Source organism: Macaca mulatta, chromosome 10, assembly GCF_049350105.2.
Source record: "Macaca mulatta isolate MMU2019108-1 chromosome 10, T2T-MMU8v2.0, whole genome shotgun sequence".
NCBI lineage: Eukaryota > Metazoa > Chordata > Mammalia > Primates > Cercopithecidae > Macaca > Macaca mulatta.
In genome coordinates this window covers 100,013,090-100,031,817 of record NC_133415.1, presented here as the reverse complement: position 1 = coordinate 100,031,817, position 18,728 = coordinate 100,013,090, and the positions used below count along the sequence as shown (strand labels likewise).

Below are 18,728 nucleotides of genomic sequence, written 5' to 3'. Positions count from 1 at the left end.
ATCCTGAGAGTCTGGCCTGGAGAAACCAGGTATAAGAGCGGGTATTGGTGGGAGCCCCCCTTTCCTCTGTTCAGAACACCAGCCTCAACAATAAAATAATGAGGGTTGGTCAGCTCACACTGTAATTCCAGCCCTTTGGGAGGCCCAAATGGGAGGATCACCTGAGCCCAGAAGTTCAAGGCCAGCCTTGGTAATCTGGCGAAGCCCCATCTCTACACAAAATTTTAAGCCATTAGCTGGGCCTGATGGTATGCTCCTGTGGTCCCAGCTGCTTGGGAGGCTGAGGAAGGAGGATCACTTGAACCTGAGAAAAGTTGAGGCTGCAGTGAACTTAACTAATTTCATCACACAAACTGTTGTGATAAAGGGATCTGTTATACCCCTGGTTTTCCTTTTCTTTTTTTCACACTCTGCATGCTGTGGATATATCCCCAGTTTTCAAGGGAGGAAACTGCCGTGTTGAGGAAGTTATTCAAAGTGACATGGCCACAGTTCAAGTCTGGGCACTCTTCACCCTGTTCATCATTGAATGCCGGGCCCTTTAACAATATCTGGATGCTTCCCGTGCACTGTTCAGTGTGGAGAAAAATACTTTATTGGTCCCTGGGTTAGATTGACAGATGTTTTGGCTCATCATTCTGTATAGATAAGCTTTTCCCCAAAGGTAGGAGTGATTGCTTCAGATCCTCACATAGCATCAGATGGGCTGCTGGCAGCAGCAGAACTCTTAGGTTGAGGACCCATGCCCAGATGCGCCTACCTGCTCACCTGTGATCTGCATCGAAGTCACAGACATGAATCCTTTCAGAGCCCCCTGGAGAGGAGCCCTTGGTTCATTCTTTCTGGACGCGTATTTGGGTGTTGTTGCTTCTTCTCGTTTTCCTTTTTTTTTTTTTTTTTTTTTTTTTAAAGACAGAGTCTCACTCTTGTTTCCCGTGCTGGAGTAGAGTGATGTAATCTCAGCTCACTGCAGCCTCTGCCTCCCAGGTTCAAGTGATTCTCCTGCCTCAGCCTCCCGAGTGTCTGGAATTACAAGTGTGCGCCACCATGTCTGGCTAAGTTTTGTACTTTTAGTAGAGACGGGGTTTCAGCATGTTGGCCAGGCTGGTCTCAAACTCCTGGCCTCAAGCGATCCACCCACCTTGGCCTCCCAAAGTGCTGGGATTATGGATGTGATCCACCGCCCCTGCCACCACTTCTTGTTTTTCTAATAAAATCAGGGAATCTTACTTTCATAAAATCCTTTTCTTTTTATATGTTGACTATACATTTGAAAAAATTACCTGTGGGCTGGCCAAAAGTTAGCTATGGTTTGCAGGCCCATAGTTAAAGGTAGTTTGATTGACTCAAAGGTTCTGTCTGGCCACAAGTAGTTAACTTCTTTATGAGGGGTTAATTTTCTTTTATAAAGTTCAGGAAGAGTATTTGAAAGAATTGAGGGACCATTTCCCTTCCCTCCTCTCCCCTCCCCTCCCCTTCTGTCCCTTTCCCTCTCTTGTCAATGGAGTTTCACTCTTGTTGCCTGGGCTGGAGTGCAGTGGCATGATCTCAGCTCACTGCAACCTCCACATCCTGGGTTCAAGCAATTCTCCTGCCTCGGCCTCCCAAGTAGCTGGGATTATAGGCACTCACCGCTGCCCCCAGCTAATTTTTGTATTTTTAGCAGAGACAGGGTTTCACCATGTTGGCCAGGCTGGTCTCGAACTCTGACCTCAGATGATCCATCTGCCTTGCCCTCCCAAAGTGCTGGGATTATAGGCATGAGCCATCGCACCCGGCCTATTTTTCTTTTATTACAGCCTGCAGGTCACTCCTAAATGAATTACCAGTGGACTTACTGAAGTAAAATTAGAGAAATCTTGGTAGACTGAGTAGGTTCATAGTTGTCCTGTTAGTATAATCTTCAACCACAGTCCCATCTGGATCCAGTGCCACAAGAGATGCCTACAAGAAAGCATGCCTGAGTTCTAGGCCCAGCTAGCTGTGTGCCTCAGTTTTCTCATCTGTGAAAGAGGTAGAATAGTAGTACTTACCCCGTAGGATTATTAGGATGAGGGTTACTTGAGTTAATATTTATGAAGTTCTTAGAACAGTGCCTCCATGTAGTGGGTGCTATATAGGTATAGATTGATAGGGGGGAAACGGTTTATGTTAATGAATAATAGGATGGAAAGTGAGTTTTGGTGGCAGTTGTTTCAAGGGTTACTTTGAGGAATTCCCAGAATGTAGTCTGGTGTTGAAAATCCTCTGGGGCTGCAGTTATCTCCACACTGGGCGCCTCATATCCACTCTCAACAGGCAGCACCATCTGGTCGCTATGATGAATGCCCTATTTATAGATGAAGACTCGGGCTAGGTTATTGCCCATGGGCACACAGCCAGGGCTTCTCCCAGCCAGGTCTTGCACCCACATCTGCCTGCATCTGGGGGCAGGAATAGCCCCACAGCCTGGGCTGGGGTCAGGTGATGAGCAGTGTTCCTTCCCCTCCTCCACCAGAGCTGACCATGGCGGAGATGCGGCAGAGCCTGGAGCAGGAGCGGGACCGGCTCATCGCCGAGGTGAAGAAGCAGCTGGAGCTGGAGAAGCAGCAGGCAGTGGATGAGACCAAGAAGAAGCAGTGGTGTGCCAACTGCAAGAAGGAGGCCATCTTTTACTGCTGTTGGAACACCAGCTACTGTGACTACCCCTGCCAGCAAGCCCACTGGCCTGAGCACATGAAGTCCTGCACCCAGTCAGGTAATGCACTGTGGGACTGCCTCCCATCCTGGGCTGCAGTGGCTGGGCATTGGTCTCCCCTGTGGACCTCAGGGTCTCAGGGCTAATTGACAAGGGAGGTTGCCTGGTTTCTGGTCACTTTCACTCAAAAACAACTGTGTCTCTTACACATAGGTGAGCAGCATGCAGGCTCATAGCTAAGACTGAGCCAGGGACATTTTGAACCTTTGATTTTTGCAGAACCCTTGATCTCTTCTCAGGCCTAAGATGTCAGTAGTACTGAAGTTGAGACACTGTGGTTTTTTTGGCGGTAATGGACTTGTGGCTTTAGACAATATGGATTCCCAATTTCTTTGTTAAGTAAAAAGTGTTGGTATGGAACTAACCTGTCTTTGACACTGCTGTAATATTTGTAATTACCCTTTCCAACATAGAACAAGCAGTCCCTAGGCCTACAGCTTCCATGAGGAAGCACTATCTAGTTAGAATTTATCAATTCTTTTTTTTTTGGAGACCGAGTTTCACTCTTGTTGCCCAGGCTGGAGTGCAGTGGTGCGATCTTGGCTCACTGCAACCTCCGCCTCCTGGGTTCAAGTGATTCTCCTGCCTCAGCCTCCCGAGTAGCTGGGATTATAGGAATAAGCCACCACGCCCGGCTAATTTTTTGTATTTTTAGTAGAGACGGGGTTTCTCCATGTTGGTCAGGCTGGTCTTGAACTCCTGACCTCAGGTGATCCGCCCACCTCGGCGTCCCAAAGTGTTGGGATTACAGGCGTGAGCCACTGCGCCCGGCATCAATAATATTTTATAAATTATTATTATTTTGAGACAGAGTTTTGCTCTTGTCCCCCAAGCTGGAATGCAATGGTGTGATCTCGGCTCCCTGCAACCCCGCCTCTTGGGTTCAAGTAATTCTTCTGCCTCCGCCTCCCGAGTGGCTGGTATTACAGGCACACGTCACCATGCCCAGCTAATTTTTGTATTTTTAGTAGAGACGGAATTTCGCCATGTTGGCCGGGCTGGGTCTTGAACTCCTGACCTCAAGTGATCTGCCCGCGTTTACCTCTCAAAGTATTGGGATTATAGGCGTGAGCCACCATTCCCAGCCAATAGGTGATTTTTTACAATTAGCTTTAATTTGTGGCAAATGGTACTAGCTTTGTATGGTTGGAATTAAACGCTTCCATTTTAAAGAATTTCAAGTGTCACATAAATAATACAATAAGGTAGTATGTCTACAGATTGGCAAAATTTGCAAGATGGTACGTAAATGACTCAAGGGTGAGCTTGACCAGGGGTTAGTAAACCTTTTCTGTGAAGGGCGAGAGTGAATATTTTAGGCTTTGTACACCATGTGGTTTCTGTTGCTACTACTTAACTCTGCTGTTGCAGTGCAGAAGTAGTCTTAGATGATATGTAAATGGATGGACGTAGATGATATGTAAATGGATGGATGTGGCTGTCTGCAAATAAAACAGGCAGCACTAGCTTGCCAGCTCTTGCTCTAGACAAATCTGTCTGTTTTTTAATTATTTTTTAAAAGGCATTATTGGAGCATACCTTGCCCTGTTCTTTAGTCTTTAGGGAGACGTCTTCTTTGTAGAGACTTTTGGTCTCTCACTGGAGTAAAGTCTCTTTGTGGTTTCCCTACGTTCTGGAATGTGTCTGATAAGCCTTTTGCTGTTTTGCCAAGATGGCCAAAATGTCCTTCGGCTTTCCTTTTTTTGTGATATAATTACATCTGTTCTTCCTAAATTCCTCCCCAATGCCCTGTTTTTCTATGTGTCCAAGTTTCTGCCATCTCCAGATGCTCTGGGCCTCTGACAGCGTGTCGCCTTTCATGTGGTTTTCCTGTCCCACCTTAGAAGGAAGCAAGCCCCTGGGGCTAAAAATACAGGTCTCCACCTAGAAATTACTAAATAGAGTAACCCTAAATTGGCAGTTACAGGTTGGCTCTTGTTGATGGGCTTTGTTTGTTCCCAGAATGATTTAATAAAACTTGAATTGCTAACCATTAAAAATCAACGTGTTGGCTAGGCGCGGTGGCTCAAACCTGTAATCCCAGCACTTTGGGAGGCTGAGGTAGGTGGATCACCTGAGGTCAGGAGTTCAAGACCAACTTGACCAACATGGTGTAACCCCATCTCTACTAAAAATACAAAAATTAGCCGGACGTGGTGGTGTGCACCTGAGTCCTAGCTACTTGGGAGACTGAGACAGGAGAATCACTTGAACCCGGGAGACAGAGATTGCTGTGAGCCGAGATCATGCCTCTGCACTCCAGCCTGGGTGACAGAGCGAGACTCCGTTTCAGCATGTTTATGTTAAAATTTGGAATTCCAGCTTCTGGAAAACTCTGGCAATCCGGCCCCCTTGAGCCTACACTTTTATGCCCTGGGTGGGGCTGAGCCTTGGGTGCCACTGGGTGCAGGGCGGGGCTCCATGCATGTTTCAAAATCATCATACTCTGTGTATATGTGGCATCTCTTTCTCCTTTGTCCCCAGCTACTGCTCCTCAGCAGGAAGCGGATGCTGAGGTGAACACAGAAACACTAAATAAGTCATCCCAGGGGAGTTCCTCGAGCACACAGTCAGCACCTTCAGAAACGGCCAGCGCCTCCAAAGAGAAGGAGACATCCACTGAGAAAAGCAAGGACAGTGGCTCGGTGAGGATCCCCCTGTGCCTTTGGCTAGTGACATCTACCCTTTGTGCCAAGTGGACTTAGGACCCCCTGTCTGCCGCCCTGAAAGTTGCATGTTTTGGGAAGCTTGTCGTAACAGTGTGCCAGAATTTCCAGTGGATGTGTGGGAACATGGAGCCTGAGCTGGTGTGTGTAGGACCTGGCAACTGCTCCCTAGTACTTTCCCCTGGGGCCCTCAAAGTGTAGAGTAGTGTCGCCCAGGAAGACTTTCTGCGATGATGGAAATGTCCTATACCTCCCACCCAGAATGGTAGCAGCTAGCCACATGCAGCTTTTGAGCACTTGAAGTGCAGCCAGTGTGACCCAGGACTGTATTTTACAATTTTATTTAATTTTAACTAATTGAGATTTCAGTAGCCACATGTGGCTAGTGGCCGCCACATTGGGCCACGAAGGTTTCACCTCCTTGTTTGCCAGGGTGTGATGTATATGTATGTGACATCGGTGGTATGCGAAGACTATTTTCATGAGTATATAGTTGTTTACATTTTTAGTCATTGTTCGTCTATTTTAGTGCATGTTAGGAAAAAGATAAATCGTTAGACTGTCAGTTAAAACACATTGGTTTAACTGATAGTATTAGCTAGTCAGAGGCTAGCATGAATTAAAAGCAGACTGATAGAAGTTTGAACTCTCTTCTTAGATATGGCAAAAATCTGGAGGGGAGTCTGTTAGTGAGTGGAGTTTAGGAAACAGTGGATGTTCTAGGGTAGAATGAGGGGCCACCCTGGTGCTGTGTTCCAGCCTGTTCAGTGTGGGAAATGGCACCCGGGGTTTGGCCACCTGGCCGCCCTGTGCCCATCACTCCCACCTGACCGTGCCAGGCAGAGGGCACTGAGATGCTTTGGGGGCAGCGATGAGCACCCCCATGACTCCCTGGATTTCCCTGTGGGGGCGACATTAGCCTCAGTGCCTTGAGTCCATCTTTTTCTTTTTGTATTTCTAGACCCTTGACCTTTCTGGCTCCAGAGAGACGCCCTCCTCCATTCTCTTAGGCTCCAACCAAGGCTCTGGTATGTTGCCCCCTGGTGGGCGAACGGTGCTTTCACATTTCAGATGGGCAGATGGGGAGCCATTTTGTCAGGGAGAATTTGAAGAGTTTATTCCAATGGTTTCCAAATGATCATGGATCCTTAGAGGTGCCTGGGGTGGGTCAGTGGGGGTGAGTGGGTAGCTGAGCATGTTAACTTTCAGGTACCTCTTCAAACTGATTGGTATTACCTGTTGTATTTACTGGGATCCACATAAAACTCCATTTGGACAGAGGCCTCTGTTGCTGACCTGGGGTAGGGTAGAAGAAGTGCATTTGAATTGGGGAGTTTTTTTTTCTCTCAGGGAAATGAGCATGGTAAATGACACTGTGTAAGATTTTATTCTGAGGTTCTAACACTTGCATATGGTGGATGAAGGTGCTCAAACCTTTGAGAATTGAAGGCAGTACTCAGGTGGATGATCTTTCTGTAAAATCCTTTCCTTTTGGAAAATAACCTGACAGGCAGATTTGGGGAAATTTTCTGAGACTTGACATCTAGGGTTTTTCTTCTGTGGAGTTTGAGCTGTCTTCCTTCCCTAGCCCAAAGAATCTTTTTCTTGCACTTTCTTAAAGCAGTTTTGGGTCATTCCATAAGGGTTCAGAGAAGGTGCCTTCCTGGTGGAAGACAGTTTTATTTCATTCAAGGTTTTTGCCTGGCACCACAGCTCCAGTACCTTTCTGGTTGCTGATTGATTGATTGATTGATTGATTGATTGATGTTTTGAGACAGAGTCTCGCTCTGTCACCCAGGCTGGAGCGCAGTAGCGTGATCTCAGCTCAGTGCAACCTCCGCCTCCCATGCTCAAGTGATTCTCCTGTCTCAGCCTCCCATGTAGCTGGGACTATAGGCACACACCTCCACGTCAGGCTAATTTTTAAAAAAATGTTTTGTAGGCTGGGCGCAGTGGCTCATACCTGTAATCCCAGCACTTTGGGAGGCTGAGGTGGGCAGATCACAAGGTCAAGAGTTCGAGACCAGCCTGACCAACATGGTGAAACCCTGTCTCTATTAAAAATACAAAAATTAGGTGGGCGTGGTGACATGCGCCTGTAATCCCAGCTACTTGGGAGACTGAAGCAGGAGAACCTGGGAGGTGGAGGCTGCAGTAAGCCGAGATCGTGCCACTGCACTCTAACCTGGGAGACAGAGTAAAAAAAAAAAACTGTATAGATGGTGTTTGCCATGTTGGCCAGGTTGGTCTTGATCTGTTGACCTCAGGTGATCCTCCCGCCTCAGCCTCCGGAAGTGCTGGGATTACTGGCATGAGCCACTGATGATTCTCTTGAGCTGAAAAGCAAACATTTCATTTCACTTCTGCATATTGAGTGCATGGAGGAAGAAGTGATGTCCATTGTTAGGGGGTTGGGAACGCTTTCCTGAAGGGGCTAGGCCTTGAAAGTTGGGTGGGATTTGGGGGCACAGTCAGAGGGAGTAATACGAGCTTGCTTTAGGAGGGAGGATATGAACTTGGCATTAAATATGACTGAATCACCTATTGAAAAAGCAACTCCCTCCTCACTTCCCCTTGTAACAGGCTCAGTTTAGTGCTAAGATGTCTTTAGCATCTCTCATATTTCCTAATTCTCTTTTTAACAAAGACTGAGCAGACTCGAGATTTTAGCAGCATGCTCCCCACCCTAGAACTTTTAATTTAAGGTTTTCATTACATTCATTTTTGGAGTTGCCTTTGACAGCAGATTTTATTGGTTTTGTGCTTTTTGTTGGCTAACAATAAAAGTTTATTTATTGACCTAAGTTATAGAAGTTTAAAATAAAAACTTGAACTAAGCAATATGTAAGAGGACTATGGATGTGTCGGAATGGCACAGGTGGTGTGAGGAAGCTCCAAGTTAGGGAAACACTGTTTCAGACAGAGGGGCACTGTTAAGGGTTTGGAGCCTCAAAGTGGCTTGATCGATATGGCATCCGAGAAGATGAATGATGCTGTGGTGGGATGAATCTGGCAGGAGTCCATTGGCCTCAGGAGGGTGGCGTACAGGAAAGTAGTTGGGAGAGGCATTGTATTCCATTCTGGGCTGGAGGAGTATTACCTAGACCAGGGTCAAGGAATTTTTTCTGTAGAGGGCTATTTAGTAAGTATTTTAGGCTTTGCAGGCCACATGGTCCCTGTCCTAGCTGCTCACCCTGCCATTGTAGTGTGAAAGTAGACATAGATAATATGTAAACAAATGTATGCCCTGTGCCAGTGAAACCTGAATTGCAAAAACAGGCATTGAGCTGGCCATAGTTTGCTGACTCCTGACCTGAGGCACACTATCCCAGGGAGTGGAAAGGAGAGGAGGCAAGAAGCCCCAGTAAATGGTGGGAGGAAGAGAGGGGCCAGCAGGGGGTAGGAAGGGGCAGTTTTTCTGAATAAGGCAGATAAATCCCTGTCTCCGTGGAGTTTCAGAGGAAGTCAGAAGAGCAGCTGTTGGTGCTACTGAACAGCATGAAGCACTTACACACCGTATCATGTTTCTTCCCAATGTCCGTGAGAACATAGTTAGTATTTCCGTTATACAGATGAGCAAGTTGAGGTCCAGATGTGTTAACTCAGATGCCCAAGTAACTCAATGAGTAATTGTGAGAGCCAAGACTTAAGTTCAGATCTCGCCAGACTCATGCTTTGAAAGGTGAGTGGGATTTGGGGGCACAGCCAGAGGGAGTAACATGAGCTGACTTTAGGGAGATATGAACTTGGCTTTAAATATGACAGAACCACCTATTGAAAAAGCAATTCCCTCTTCACTTCCCCTTCTAACAGGCTCAGTTTGATGCTGAGATGTCTTTAGCATCTCTCATATTTCTTGATTCTCTTTTTAACAAGGACTGAGCTTTGCAACCATATGTAACTAACTGAGCTTTGCAATCCAGACTCGTGCTTGCAACCATATGTCAGGTATACTTAGGTGGACCCCTATAAAATTGCTTTTGTAACTCAAAAATGGCTGAGTAATGGCACTTGTGTCTGGCTCTACTAATAAGGCACCGATCTCTGGGAAACGTCAGGGTGCAGATGTGGCCTTTTTTTCCTCATCCAAATCTACTAACTCTCTTGTTTATATACCTCCCTCCTTCCTACCTCCTTACCCAGCTCCTACCCAGCTTAATTGCCATGCAGTACCCTTGCTAATACAACCCAATCTCCCAGGCCCGGAATGTTTTCCTAACATGTCCATCTGGCAAAACCCCACCTTAGAACAACCCCAGCTTTCCACTTTTGATTTACCTGCACCTGAGCCTCAGTGCTTAACTGGAGACTGTTATACAAGAACACAAACTCATCTCATCACACATGCAAATCTGGGTCACTGACCTCAGAAGCAAAGATTCTCTTCTGCCTGGTCATCTTTCCAATATCTGTTTTTCTTTTATCAATACTTTTTGTCCTCAGAGACCTGTGTTCTTTTTTTATTTTATTTTTTTGAGACAGAGTCTTCACTCTGTTGCCCAGGCTGGAGTGCAGTGGCATGATCTCGGCTCACTGCAGCCTCCACCTCCTGGGTTCAAATGATTCTCCTCCCTCAGCCTCCCGAGTAGCTGGGATTATAGGTGTGCACCACCGTGCCCGGCTAATTTTGTATTTTTAGTAGAGATGGGGTTTCACCATGTTGGCCAGTCTGGTCTTGAACTCCTGACCTCAGGTGATCCACGTGCCTTGGCCTCCCAAAGTGCTGGGATTACAAGCTTGAGCCATCGCGCCCGGCCCTGTGTTCCTTTTTTTTTGGAGACGGAGACTTCGCTCTGTTGCCCAGGCTGGAGTGGAGTGGCATGATCTCGGCTCACCTCAACCTCTGCCTCCTCAATTCCAGCGATCTCCTGCCTCAGCCTCCTGAGTAGCAGGGATTACAGGTGTGCATCACCATGCCCAACTAATTTTTTGTATTTTTAATAGAGACAAGGTTTCACTGTGTTGGCCAGGCTGGTCTTGAATTCCTGACCTCAAGTGATTCACCCACCTTGGCTTCCCAAAGTGCTGGGATTACAGGCGTGAGCCACCGAGCCTGGCCAGAGGCCTGTGCTGTAATCCAAGTTTTTTTTTTTTTTTTTTCCTTTTCAGGATTTTCCATCGTCCATACTGGCCATTTCTCAAGTTTTCTGCTCTGTTTTGGACCTCTCTGCATCTCTCCCTGCATCACCATCCCTGGGTGCTCAGGGCTGCTCCTTTGCCCTCTGCAAGGTGTGCTGTGTCCTTCTCTCCTGCCATTCAAAGGCATCTGCATCCTTTGTTGTAGCCAAATTTCTCACTCTGTACTGCTTTTCTTCCTAGGCACTTAAATATCCTCATCTATCTCCAAGTGCCTTCCTTGACACCTTGCATCTCCAATAGAACGTTCTGTGACGATGGCCATATTTGCGCTGTCCACTATGGTAGCCACTAGCCACGTGTCGCTGCTGAAGCCTTGAACTGTGGCTAGTGTGACTGAGGAATGGAATTCAACGTTTTATCTTACTGTAGTGGTTACCATATTGAATGGCACAGCGTAAGACCTGTCCTGTCTCCTTCCTCAACCCAGTTAGATGTCTCTTCTAGAGTTGTTATTCTAGAGGGAGGGTGCACCTGTAGTCCCAGCTGCTTGGAGAGGCTGAGGCAGAGGGTCACTTGAGCCTAGGAGTTTTGAGGCTGCAGTGAGTGCCTGTGAATAGCCACTGCACTCCAGCTGGGCAACAGAATGATACCTCATATTTAAAAAAAAAAAAAAAAAAAAGTCATTTCATTTTGTCTCCATTTCCCTTTCTTTACACACTCTGCCGCTGATATGATACAGTTTCTGTTCTGATACTCCACCATCCCCCTAAGCCATTAACAGTCATGGACATTTTAAATTATTATTATTATTATTATTATTACTTTTTGAGACGGAGTCTTGCACTGTTGCCCAGGCTGGAGTGCAGTGGTGCAGCCTTGGCTCACTGCAACCTCCGCCTCCCAGGTTCAAGTGATTCTCCTGCCTCAGCCGCTCGAGTTGCTGGGATTACAGGTGCACACCGTCACGCCTGGCTAAGTTTTTGTATTTTAGTAGAGATGGCGTTTCACCGTGTTGCACAGGTTGGTCTCAAACTCCTGAGCTCAGGCAATCCACCCACCTCGGCCTCCCAGCGTGCTTGGATTACAGGCATGAGCCACCACGCCCAGCTGACATTTTTAATTCTAAATGTTGCTTTGAAACCTAAGAGACAGGATCTTGCCTTGTTGCCAAGGCTGGCCTTGAACTTGGCCTGAGCTCAAGCGATTCTCCCACTGCAGCCTCTTGAGTAGCTGGGGTCACAGGCCTGTGCCACCGTGGTCAGCAGCAGAGACTTTCTTCTTAAAAGACGACCAGATTGGCTAGAATCATGGTATCTTCATGTCAGAAAGGGCCTCCTCTCCAGGGTTTGGATGAAGATTGAGGTACACCCAGGGATACACTAAAAGAGATTTAGCCCCACATTTAGGTCAGGTGTGGTGGCTCATGCCTATAATCCCAGCACTTTGAGAGGCCAAGGTGGGCGGATCATTGGAGGTCAGGAGTTCAAGACCAGCCTCACCAACATGGTGAAACCCTGTCTGTACTAAAAGTATAAAAAATAAGCTAGGCATGGTGATGCACCCCTGTAATCCCAGCTACTCAGGAGGCTGAAGCAGGAGAATTGCTTGAACCCAGGAGGCGGTGGTTATAGTGAGTTGAGATCACGCCACTGCATTCCACTCTGGGTGACAGAATGAGACTGTGTCTCAAAAACAAGAGATTTAGTCCCACATTTAGGACTTGGAAAGAGTCTGGGCACTGTGAGAGCACCGTGGAGCCCATGGTCAGAAACTGGCAGGAAAAGTGCGTTTTGCAGTCAGTGCCGCAGTGATTCTGAGAGTGTGAGTGAGAAGCTGCAGGGAGGCCACAGGGGTCTGTGCGGGAAGGCAGCCTTCGGTCTTCTCAGTCTTCCCGATTTTCTCACCAAAGCAGTTTGTGTTGACAGGTCACGTCAAAGCAGAAAGACGTCCTCAATTTTGATCCCCTTCTAATTAATTCCTCATCCGTCTCACTTTACTTCTGCCAGCACTTGCTTTCTGGTGACAGCGCACGTGACATATCTAGAAGGAGCATGGGTTTTAAAAACATCAAGGCTCCTGTGCTATTTATGTGCATCAGGTACTAGGACAGTACATCTAAGTTTAGTTGGAAGGGAGAGAATTTTAGTAGGGGTATGAGCTCCCTTAGTATGTGGGCACGGGCGTCTCCTGTTCGTCTTTTCATTTTAAGCTTTTAGTTAAAGATACATATGCACAGAGTTGCAGAGAATAAAATAGTGCAGGGAAAAACTCTTCCTAGTTCCAGTTTGCACTGCTCATTCTGGTCCTCCTGTTACCTCCTTACTAATAAATAATGTACTTGCCTATACCTCTATTTCTTGACTTTATCTTTAGATATTACTTGTTGACTTCCAGCTTTAAAAGGTGAGAGTTACTCTTCCTCTTCCCACACTACTGAGGTTACTATTTTATGTGCTACCTTGCTCCAATGAAACACCTGCCTCCTTAGCCCTTTTGTTTCATCTGCTACAGATATCTCTTGACCCCTCTTTTGGCAGCCCATCTTCTCCTCACCTCTCCCACCCCTGTCGTAGCCAGCCTTCCCACCTGCCCTGTGACTTTCCCGTTGTCAAGGTTGAGAACATGTGCATTCTGTTCTATAACTGCAGTTAAGCCTCACTCTTGTCTGTTGGCTTAGTCTAGAAAGTTGCAGTGTGACAATTCTTACTTACATGATTATGACCATATCATTCATGGCAGAGTCACATAGTGTACTGTGATTATATTTCCATTCTTTTACAGCCTTACTTTTTCCTAGAGTTTCTGTTTTTTCTCTTGATCTTACTTTCAATTGTTTTCCTATGAAACTTCTCACCATATCAGTTATTTATGGAGACTCCTTTCATATCACTGTTTTTTGACTCTTTGATTTCAGAGGTGATTTGTTGGTGTGCTACCATCATAGCTGAGAATTTAGCTTACTTGCCACCTCATCTGGAGCCCCTTCCTCAGTCCTCCTCATAATGTATGCCTTCTCCATCCTCTCCTCCCTATTCTGTTATCACTGTGGGCAGTTGATGTTATTACTTGCCTTAAGTTGTCTGGATTTCTGGGATGGTGCCTTCAACCTTAGCATGTTTCTAGTGCCCACCTCCGTTTCCCATGGTTGAATTAGGCTATTGGCAGAGCTAGTGGTTCTGAGAATTTGTGGCTTACAAAATGCTGAGTTGCTTTTATGTCATTGTATACCTTATTTCCTACCTGTAATGCTGTGCTGTGTCCAGTGATCCTGTTTGTGGTTTGATATGCATTTTTAAAGAGCCTTAGTCTCCTGTGCTTGCATTAAAGTTGGACAATGGTGACGTGAATGAAGGTGCCAACTGGTTCTAATAACAGTAGCCTGTTGATGAACAAAAATAGTAAGCACTCGGGGTTGTGCGGAATTCCAGCTCTCTGACAGACTCTGAGGCTACCTGTGCTATCTCTTCAGTTAGCAAAAGGTGTGACAAGCAACCTGCCTATGCCCCAACCACCACAGACCACCAGCCGCACCCCAACTACCCCGCCCAGAAGTGTAAGTATGACCCTGTCTCACGGAAGCTGCCGGGGCTTCTTCCTGGCATGCAGAAGGCTCGTTCTGTGTGTGTCTGTGTGTGTTTTTTCTTTGTGGGTGTGTCTTCTCCTGTTCTTTTGAGTGGTGGGTCTTCCTTTGCAATGTTTCTTCTTTGCTGTGCCTCTGGTCGCCATCACAAACTGCATTAGGAAATGAGAGCGAGCATGTGGCCTGGCTTCTTGATGGAGATCGTCCTCGCTCTGTTCATAAAGGGTCCTAGATGAACACTGATTCCCTCCTGTGGTGATTGGCTATGGCAGCCAGTGTCCCGTGTCCTTTCCATATGAGGAGTGAGGGCCTGCAGATCCCTCCATTGGCCAGCCTGGTTCTGGGAGAGAGAGACTGAACTCAGCTTGGCCCTGGTCCCATTTCTTCTAGTACCCGCCGGTGGTCTCTGCCCTTACCAGAGCTGGAAGGACTTGATGTGGTTTCACCACAATACTGTAGGATATTCTCACGGATCGGGATGACCAACTGGATCACTCCCCAGAGTCCTTCCGAAGAACTAAAAGCATAAGCTTGGCGGCTAAGGGAAGAAGGCATAAGAAGGCAGATTGAGGATTGTTAAGAAGACTCTGCCTTTGCCCCCAGCTCCGCCTGCCATAGTATTGCTCCCTTTTGGTCACTGATGCAAGTGACTAAGAAGAGTTCTCTCCTGAGTAACTACATGACTTTGGAGATCTTTGTCATTCTCTTCACGGCTTATCTTCCAGAACTCATGATTACCCACACACGCCTTTTTACCAGGCAGCAAGAAATGCAGCCCCGCTAGGTAGTAGCGTGGTCCCCTCCTTGGCCCACTCCATTCATTCCCTCAACCTCTTTCAACCAAACATTATCACCCACCTTAAGAAATTGAAAAATAATTCTGTCCCAGTCTGTCTGAACTTAGTAAATGATCCAGGATGTGATGGGATCTTAGGGCTTGGCTGGAAGTTTCTCCCAGTCAGCCGTCCAACGGAGCCTGCAGACCTGGGCTGTTGGCTAAAGTGCTCTTCACAGACACCTCATTTGGCTCTTCCTTCAGCTTCTTCATTTATTTCTTACTTAGTCACTACTCAGCTCCTTGTCCATGTGTCCTTGAAGCCATCCTAGGTCTTACTCTGGTTCTGAATCCTTCAGTCACCCATAAGGTTGTCCTTACCAGGAGTCAGTGGGTCTGTGTTCCCAGGTGGACTTACCCATTCTTCTCCTTCATGATCCTCTCCCTTGGGTGGACAAGTGTGATTTGGTTGTAAGTCCATTTTCAAGTAGCCTATACATGGATAAAAGAAATCCCACTGACGGAAGTAGACTGCATGCCAAATTTCGGTATCTTTCTCCAGGAGCCAAGGTTGGACCCAGAAGTGCATGGGGTGCTTGTGTCGTTCAGTGATGTAGTAAGGGTACACGGTTCCAGACACGGCACAAGAAATGCCTTCCTTGGCAGTTCACAAATCTTTATTCTCTGTGAGCATGACACCCTACTGTTTTTTCCAACTGACTGTTGTTAAATCCTAAAAAATAAGTTGTGCTGCCTTTCTGTTCTCCAGACCCACAGATGTAGGGCAGTCAGTGGTGGCAGTGTTTGAACCATCAGTGGGGAGGGGAAGGTGGTTTCCTATGCAGGAAGGGCAGGTCAGACTGCAGGATAGTTATGCTCAGGCACAGGTGGGCAGGCATGCTAAACACATTGGTTTTCCTCCTCAGACCATTCCCGGAGTAGTAAATCCAGTTGGAGCAGCAGCGATGAGAAGAGGGGATCGACACGTGCCGAGCACAACAGCAGTACCAGCACGAAGAGCCTCCTCCCGAAAGAGTCTCGGCTGGACACCTTCTGGGACTAGCAGCGAGTCGGGACACAAACCACCCACCCCACTGGAGAAAAACCCAGACGCCAGGAAAAGAAGAAACAACAAAGGGAGGAGAACAGCCACTTTCAGACTTGAGAATGACAAAACCCTCAGTTGAGCCTGAGCCCCCGGCGCAGGGGCTGCTACACTACAGGACACCCGGCATCGGCTTTGACTGCGAACTGTTCACCCATACGAGCCCTGTGCTTTAGGTGTAAATAATGTATAATTTGTGGATGTCATTGAAACCTAGAGGACCTTCCCCTTTTTATATTTGTATTAACTTTAACTTATAAAAAAAAAAAAAGAAAAAGAAAAACAATTAAAAAAACCCAACCAACCCCAACAACAAAAAGAATGTTTTGGTATTAGAGAAGGGATGGTCAGTTAGCCTGTCAGTCACACAATGGAATGGATACTGGGCCCGGGGACCACTTTCACACTCAATGTCCTCATCCTTGGATACCCAGGGGAGGGCGAGCCGTTTTTCACTCATGTGTCTACACAGCATGTTGGGATCGGGAGTTTCGGCACAGACTCTATCCTGTCAAGCCGTTAGCCCCTTTCAGCTACTACGTTACAATGTTCCTAAAACGCAAGCTCTCCGGACCAGACGGACACAGGGAGAAGCTAGTTTCTTTCACGTGATTGAAATGATGACTCTACTCCTAAAAGGGAAAAAACTATGTCCTTGTTTACAGAAGAGAAACTGAAACAAGCCCCACTCAGCTCAGTCACAGAAGAGGAGAACATAGAAAGTGTTAGGATCATGAACTCTGAAAAAAAGAAATCTTTGCTTTGTGGTTCCTTTAAACACACTCACACACACTTGGTCAGAGATGCTGCACTTCTTGGAAGCAAGGACTCAAAGGCAAGGTGCACGCAGAGGACGTTTGAGTCTGGGATGAAGCATGTACGTATTATTTATATGATGGAATTTCACGTTTTTATGTAAGCATGAAACACAGGCAGTATGAGAGAAAGCAAGGCCCCATCATGCTGTCCGTACACTACGTATGCTGTAGAGCCATTTTGTATGTTGTGTAAAACAAAAAGCATTGATCAAAAAGCAAAAGGTGATGTATGTATATGAGAAAATTAATTGTACGATATCATTCCAGTACGTTTTGTTGTACATTTTAGTCTTGTTTACTTTCTCTTCATTGTTGATAAGAGGATGCGAACTGTACAGTTTCCAGCTAGTTACCCATATTAGAGAAGAAATAAGAAGAGAGTATTAGAAGAAAACAGGAGAGAAAGAACATTTGTGAATTGCAGTTGTCAAAAAAACAAAAAAATAGCCTAGCTGGCCTTATTTGTGAAGCATAATTGCTTTTAGCATATGGAAGTATTTTTTCACATTTTCTTTGTATAAAATTTGTATTAAACTTAAATATCTTTTTGATGGTGGTGTTTCTTTGTCACTGAGCCAGTAGACTCACACGGTATGCTTTTTTGGGTTTTCCCATTCCTTCCCCCACCCCCCGATTTTTTCAGATTTCTTTACCTTTTTTTAATTAAACTGTTTTGGAAAAACGCCGTGGTCGTCCTCGAATTTGCAGTTTTCCATTTGGTCGGGATGGCTGTGTCAGGTTTGCACGACCAAACCCAGAAGGGGCCGTGAGAGGTCACGAACACCCCCCACAGCCAGGTGGTGGGCACACTGGAGAGAATGGTCCCTAGTGGGTGCTTCCCACGCCAGTCCTCGTCAGACAGTTGGGAGAGGAGGGAGTTGTCTTCCTGAGGCCAGCAGGGAGGCTGAGCTAACAGGCCTCCCGTGGGCAGCAAGGATCCCGGCCCTGCACAGGTGCCCTGGTCCATGGCTCTGGGCCTGGCTAGAAGTGCACAGGGTATGAGTAGAATGAAGCCGGCTTGCAAGGCTGAGGTTTGGTTTCCTGGGCAGCAGTGTTCCTTCTCTGGAATCCAGTAGCTCCCCAGAAAAGATCTCCACAAACCCCTTCCTGTGCCCAGGGCCAAGATGTGACATGGCCGGCAGGGGAGGTTGACCTTCATGGGTATAAATGCATTTGTGCCCATCAGCAAACACGCATGGCGTCAGGCACTGCCCAGGCACTGAGGATCCCATGGTTCTCAAGGAGTCGGGTCCCTGCCTTCATCAAACTTGTCCCCTAATGGGGACAACGATCGCTCAGTTACTCAAGTAGTATAGGAGACCTGTCATGAGCCATGCACCATTTCAGTTACTGGGGACAGATGGTGAGCAGGGCATAGGAGCCCTGTCAGGGTGGGCCTCTCATTCTTCACAGGAAGACAAGACTGTCTACAAATTTATTTTTATTTTTTGAGACGGAGTCTTGCTCTGTCGCCCAGGCTGGAGTGCAGTGGTGCAATCTCAGCTCAGTGCAACCTCTGCCTCGCGGGTTCAAGCGATTCTGGTGCCTCGGCCTCCCGAGTAGCCGGGGATTCAGACGCGCACCACCATGCCCGGCTCATTTTTTTTGTATTTTTAGTAGAGACGAGGGTTTCACATATTTCCCAGGCTGGTCTTGAACTCCTGACTTGAAGTGATCTGCCTGCCTCAGACTACCAAAGTGCTGGGATTACAGGTGTAAGCCATGGCACCTGGACGTTCGTCTTTTTTGTGGAGGGAGGGTCTCCATTGCCCAGGCTGGAGTACAGTGGCGCGATAGCTCACTGCAACCTCTGCCTCCCGAGTTCAAGCGATTCTCTTGCCTCAGCCTCCCGAGTAACTGGGATTATGGGTGCCCACCACCCATGCCCAGCTAATTTTTGTATTTTTAGTAGACATGGGGTTTTCGCCGTGTTGGCCAGGCTGGTCTTGAACTCCTGGTCTCAGGTGA

At 47.1% G+C, this 18,728-nt stretch overlaps 1 protein-coding gene across 50 annotated transcripts in view; it reads left to right on the top strand.

The window, feature by feature from the left end:
* ZMYND8 (zinc finger MYND-type containing 8) overlaps nucleotides 1-17,308 on the top strand; it is a 148,179-nt gene extending 130,871 nt beyond the window's left edge. For 19 of the 50 annotated variants that reach the window (XM_077951943.1, XM_077951935.1, XM_015148884.3 and 16 more), the window contains 5 exons: nucleotides 2,498-2,737; nucleotides 5,222-5,382; nucleotides 6,365-6,431; nucleotides 13,952-14,035; nucleotides 15,764-17,308. In XM_077951943.1, coding sequence (XP_077808069.1) covers nucleotides 2,498-2,737; nucleotides 5,222-5,382; nucleotides 6,365-6,431; nucleotides 13,952-14,035; nucleotides 15,764-15,900 — 689 coding nt within the window. In that variant the 3' untranslated portion in view covers nucleotides 15,901-17,308. The remainder of the gene's footprint in view (nucleotides 1-2,497; nucleotides 2,738-5,221; nucleotides 5,383-6,364; nucleotides 6,432-13,951; nucleotides 14,036-15,763) is intronic. The other 31 variants (XM_077951946.1, XM_077951939.1, XM_015148888.3 and 28 more) reach the window with 2 other exon arrangements.
* Nucleotides 17,309-18,728: the final 1,420 nt, after the last annotated feature.